At 49.2% G+C, this 5,763-nt stretch overlaps 1 protein-coding gene across 1 annotated transcript; it reads right to left on the reverse strand.

Annotated features, from left to right (window-relative positions):
• Positions 1 to 575: 575 nt before the first annotated feature.
• On the reverse strand, positions 576 to 5,318 carry STBD1 (starch binding domain 1). The gene is made up of 2 exons (XM_032149657.2): positions 4,859 to 5,318; positions 576 to 2,738 (listed from the first exon to the last, which is right to left on the reverse strand). The coding sequence occupies exons 1-2, from the start codon at positions 5,076 to 5,078 to the stop codon at positions 1,882 to 1,884; spliced, it is 1,077 nt and encodes a 358-aa protein (XP_032005548.1). The 5' UTR covers positions 5,079 to 5,318; the 3' UTR covers positions 576 to 1,881.
• Between the last annotated feature and the right edge of the window lie 445 nt (positions 5,319 to 5,763).

A 5,763-nucleotide genomic window follows, 5' to 3' on the forward strand; every position in this document is an offset into this window, starting at 1 on the left:
TATGCAGACAACAAATGGAGTAGGGCATGCATGGTCTCACCAGAAGATCCTCACGCTTCTGCTCTCAAGGACAATGTTAGAACTGTAAGCAGATCCAATTTTAAGTGAATTTTTAAAATATAAAGTGTAATATTTATCTCTTAGATCAGTTGGCTTTACTGAAAGATTAATTTTAATTTTACCAGGTAGTGATAAAATAGCCAGTAATAGAATTCTAGAGAGACTTTTACTTAAATTGTTTTACCTTTAATTTTCCTCATGGGCATGTTTGGGCATTCCGTGCAGTAATGGTGAATGCCTTCTGCAGAGCTTATTGGTACAATATAAAATTCATTATGAAGTCTGTAAACAATATACATGAATTTAACATAAAAGTGCGATGAGCCAAAAACTGTCAAACATAGTTCTTTTAAGCACTTTCTAATGCTATTTTCAGCTGGGTTTATTCTTTCAGCAAAGACCATCTGTTTAAAAGGATTAAACATTATTTCACTGATAGATGCTAAACTTATTAAAAGTTATTTTAACATGTAAGAATTCATTTTCAAGTACAGGCATGCTGAATTTCCCTCCAGTCAAAGGTGAACTTTGAGAATAAATAGTCAACTTTTTCTCCAAAGGGAGGAGAAAAACAGAATCTTCATGTCTTCTGTACATTTTGATGTTTGCTTTCCTGTATGTCTCTGTTATTAGTTGAGGAAAATATTTGTATTTTATTTTACATCTAGGCTATTGTGATACTAAAATTTAGACAAATAATTCAGACATCAAATGAAGATATTAAAATTCAGGTTTTATTATTTGTTCAGTTATAATAATTTAAAGTTAATATTTGCCTTATTCTCAGAGCAACGATGTATTTCTATGCCACTGTCCTGTATAAATTTGTTACCCAAGATAGTGACTGGTATGAAAGGAGAGGGAAGAGGGTGACAGATGGAAACGATTGCTGTAGGACAGTCCATCTGGCCAGATGCAGTGAGGGAGGGAAGAAAAAGTGGGAGAGAGATGGTCCTACAGATGCTCCCATGGGTAAATGATGGGTGCGTCCCTCCCTGCAGTCGGGCTGTGCCTGTACTTCACGGTCCTCTAAGAGGTGTCATTCAGGCCACCTCATTCAGCCTACGCCCAACCCCACTCACGTTCCCTTTCCTTATGGGCTGCCCCCTCGACTGACTTCCATAATGACTGGTTCTCATTAGGCCCCTTGTTTCTACACCAGCCTTAGATCATTAAGACAAAGACATACTTGCTACCCTCATGGCACATAACCACGCCTGGCAGATGAAGATCAAACAAAAAGCATTAGGCAGTCTTAGAGCAGTATCTTGTATCCTTACTAATCACATCCAGGCCAGATATTTTCTAATCACAGTTTCGTATCATGTTAACTTTTTAAGCATAAAATGTGTATGTAGTAAAAAGTGCTTTTCAAGCTGTACCAATAGGAAGTCAGCTATGTTTGAGTGAGGCTTATTTTGCTACCATAGTTTAAAGATCACCTAAAGGCTCAAGCTTGAACCCTGGGCAGCTGGTTAATGTTTTTGCTCCCTGACCACAGTTCACACCTGAAGCTTAGCCAACTCACTCCCCAAGAGAATCAAGCCCTAAAGTAATAATGGATCAGCACAAGTCCGTCAATCAGTGCCACAGGGAAAAAAAGTTCACATCCACTGGAAGCATTATCTGTGTGTGTGTGCAGATGTATATACACACACACACATCTATATTTCTGCACATTAGACAAACTCCACTAGCAAATTTGAAACAATTTGGATGGCTGAATTTGGAGTCACACTGCCTTTATTTTATTCAGTGTGTTCCACAACCTCAGCCTCTTCCACATTGTTCTGCAGCTTCTCCATTACTTTGCAAACTGAATCAATGAATCCCCCACCATGCGTGAACCACTTTATCCTCATGGCCAGTTTCTAGGAATCTGTTGCTGCATTCTTCCCAGCGGGTAACTCCCCCATTCTCTACCAACACAAACTTCCACTCCACCACTGTATCTGCAGGCAGGAAAATGGAATGAGACCAGAACCCATCCTTGTTATAGTGGAGTGGGATATAAGTGTTCCATCTCCCAAGACACTCATGGTCTCCAGTTACTGCAATGAATTGCACATCAGTGCTTGTGACATAATGGACCTGGAACCTGACACTAACTTGCTGAGACCCTGCAGGCATCACTGCTACCCTTTCTGTTTTCCCATGCACTTGCTGACCTCTTGCTTCCACCAGAGTGCTCCTTCCATTGTCCATTCCCTGGTTAAGGCTTAACACTGGAGCCTTAAGACTGCCACCCACACCAACATCCCCCCAAGATGAGTGCCTAGACACCATTTCCCACTCCTCGTGGTCAACCCGGTCCTGACTGTTCAAATGAGAGAGGCTCATTTCTTCTTTAGCTCTGTTCATGAGCAGGTTGCTGGAAGGCAACTTCTCTGCAAAACATGTAGCTGCTTTAGCAGATATCTCTTGTCCTTTTTGGAATCCCCATTCTCCCATAGGAGATTCAAGGCTTTCATTTCTTGAAACTTCAGAGTAACTCCTAGAGTTACTGGTCTCAGAGGTAGCTGGAGCTTCTGTGTCTGGAAACTGTCCAGAAGGAACATGTTCTCTTGAATTGTCACACACTTCCCTGGAAGGATTCTGCAATCTCCATGATGCTGCTTGCAGGTTTCCAAGGTCTTTGGTCTTAGAAATCAAATGTCCATTGCTTTCTTGAAGATGCTCTAAGAAATCAAAGGAACAATGTAATAGAGTCAGGTAGTTCATTTAAGAAGAAAATCAGGCTGTGAAAATAGACTTAGTTACTGAAAGCTTTACTACTAATCAATCTGCAATTCACAAAGTCCCCCTCTATTAAAATCAAGTACTACTTAATTAACCAGTATGCTCCCAACACTGTGCTCTAAGAATACACATGTATATCTGACAACAAAAGGGACATCCAGGAGTATCAGTGTGCCAGCACAAGTGTAAATGAAGTGGTAAGCTGTAGAGGCAGACGTGTAACCCTGTCATGGTCCCCAGTCTCCACAGTCCAGGCCATACTGGCATGCAGCCAAGTTAAGTTGCTTGGCTCCTATCATCAAAGAATGTTGTCCAGGCTGTGGGGCAAAGGGCTGCATGGCTACCTTACAAACCAGAAGAGTACACTTGTACTCCCACGGGAGGCGTGCAGGGCAGGGATTGGCTCTCTCGGACCTGTGGGCAGATCAGCAGGAGCCGTCACCTTGGGGAGATACAGAGAACAGTAGTGCATCCCTGGGCAGGAGTGGAGGGAGAACTGGGGGAAGCGGCTGATTTCCCCTTGCCAATCCCATATGCATTAGGAACCTCCTCAACAAAACGGTGTTTTGTACCCCCTTCCATTGTAAGCACTTTTTTAAAAATGTTCTTAAAAATACAAAATCCAAGTCCTCTAAAAATGTAGTTTCCTTCTTGGCCATGCCATTGGTAGTCCAAATAGCTCCCTACAAGATTGAAATCTCCAAATCATACGTACAATCAGCACAGCTGTGGTTTTATGTGGGGGTGGTAGTGGTATGGGGACAAGAGTCTTGTTTCATTTTATCCCTTTTTTTTTTTTTTTTTTTTTGAGATGGGGTCTCGCTCTGTCGCCCAGGCTGGAGTGCAGTGGTATGATCTCGGCTCACTGCAACCTCTGCTTCCCGGGTTCAAGCAATTCTCCTGCCTTAGCCTCCAAGTAGCTGGGACTACCAGCGCCTGCAACCACGCCCAGCTAATTTTTGTATTTTTAGTAGAGACAGAGTTTCACCACATTGGCCAGGCTGGTCTCGAACTCCTGACCTTGTGATTTGCCCACCTCGGTGATGATGGGAGTTGGAAGTGAGAATGAACAAATATTATTCTGGATTCCCAACTTTTCAACCTAAAGCATGAGATTGGTCTTCAGAAAAAAGATAAGTGAACTGTCTAGGCATCCCAGACCAATCACAGTAAAGTCACACGGGCAGATTTTCATATGGCTGCACATGAACACCACTGGGCTAAAAATAAAGTTCACAGATGTCATTTTCACCATTAGGCTTCTGTCCAGGCATGGGCAGCTTGCCAAGGGAGGGCACTGGACGGTAAGGTTTTCTGCCAGTGTTCGCTCTCTGCTTAGCAAACGGTCTCTAAAATATAGAAATTTAAACCCAGATGTCAATTCTACTCATCAGGGTTGGGTCCCCTATTTAAGTAGTCCCTTCCTAGGGATGACCATCCGGCCCTATTCTGGGGCAGCGTGGGGGGGACTGCCGACAGTGCTGAAACGGGTGACCAAAGCACGGCCCCAGGGGCCTCAGCCACAGCCTTCATGGCCAGAGTCCAAGCTGAACTTTGCCTTCCTAAAGAAGCGTCCAGATAGCAGGAGGCGAGCTCTTCATGGGCTGTGCGATGGGAGGATGTGAGACTACCAGGATTGGGACTTAGAAAATGTCCCTGCTTGGGCAGAGATCGAAAAGGCTTGTAGGATCCCCCAAACCTAAGCCCTCCTTTCCAAAGGCCAGGAAGGGGCGCCGCCACTGCAGCCGCCCGCACTGCACCAAGCGCCGCCAAGCGGAGGAGCTCATCCCAGCCGGAGGGCAGGACCAAGTCCTCAGGCGCGGGCGCTGAGGGACTCGGCAAGGGCGCGGCCCTTGGAGGACCAGCCAAGAAACCTGCCTGCGCGTACCAACCAGCCTGGGAAACCGAGGGGCGTGGGGACGGCCCAGTCCCCTTAGTGGAGCCCGTCCGCAGGAATGGGCCCCTAGGAAAGCTCCAGACGGGTTTGTCTCTTTCCTCCCTTCCTCAATGAACCTCAAAGCTTTGGCAGATGTGCCCTGGACTCGAGGGGGAAGAATACCTGGTTTGGTGACCAGCTCCTGCCCGGAAGGTCCAGGGCTCAGTCCGCCGCTGCCACTCTGATGGCCTCCCGGAATCGCAGCTCCCCCAAGAGGGGCGTCTTTCTCCTGCTCCGCATCCCCGTCCTTTCCGGTGTCGCCAGGGCCGCCCCGCAGCAGCCAAACGAAAAGTGCTCCGGCCAGACCCCCTCCAACCAGCAGGGCGGACCAGACGGCGCCCATGGCTGAGAGGCCGCGGCCGCAGGAGACGACAGGGACTGGGACCGGGGCTCAGGTCACGCAGGCAGAGCCACACCTACCCCGCCCGCTCCAGCCTTTTACGGTTTCTGCGCCGGGCACTCCGGCGGAGCCCGGCCCTGCGCGACCAGTACTCAACTTTCCCAGCCCCGCCCCGCTCCCCGCCCCTGAGCTGCAGCCCCGGGCTCCCTCCCGGGGAAGACTCTAGCGCTCTTCTGTCCCTACACTTTCTGTTCCCGGCCTTGCCAGTTGCCAGCGGCCAGGGGCGCAGGGGTCGGCGTTCCACGTGTGTCCCGCGTGAAGAACCCAAGTGCGCACAACTGCCCCGCGCAGCCGGGACCTGCCCCACCGCCCTTCCTTCTCCCGCCTGCTGCCCGCGAGGCCCAGCCCTGCCTCGGCCCGCGCCGGGCACCTCGGCGCCTCCTCCCCAGGGAAGCTCAGCAGCAACGCGGTCAGCTAGAGGCCGAGAGCTTCCTGGAACTTAGAGGTGGGAGAGGCCGCGGGCGTCGGTGACGCGCGGGCTAGAGCGGTGGCGCGTTCGGGTGGGATGGGTGGCCCGGAGGACGGCGGGCGCGGTGCGGGAGCCCTAGTGGAAGCTCCGCTCCGCCGCCAGCTCAGCGCGCTTAGCCTCCCCAAGCCTCCGCCTCCTCGCCGGTGGCTCACGCCTGTA

The sequence above is a fragment of the Hylobates moloch genome, unplaced genomic scaffold, assembly GCF_009828535.3.
Source record: "Hylobates moloch isolate HMO894 unplaced genomic scaffold, HMol_V3 SCAFFOLD_2, whole genome shotgun sequence".
Classification (NCBI taxonomy): domain Eukaryota; kingdom Metazoa; phylum Chordata; class Mammalia; order Primates; family Hylobatidae; genus Hylobates; species Hylobates moloch.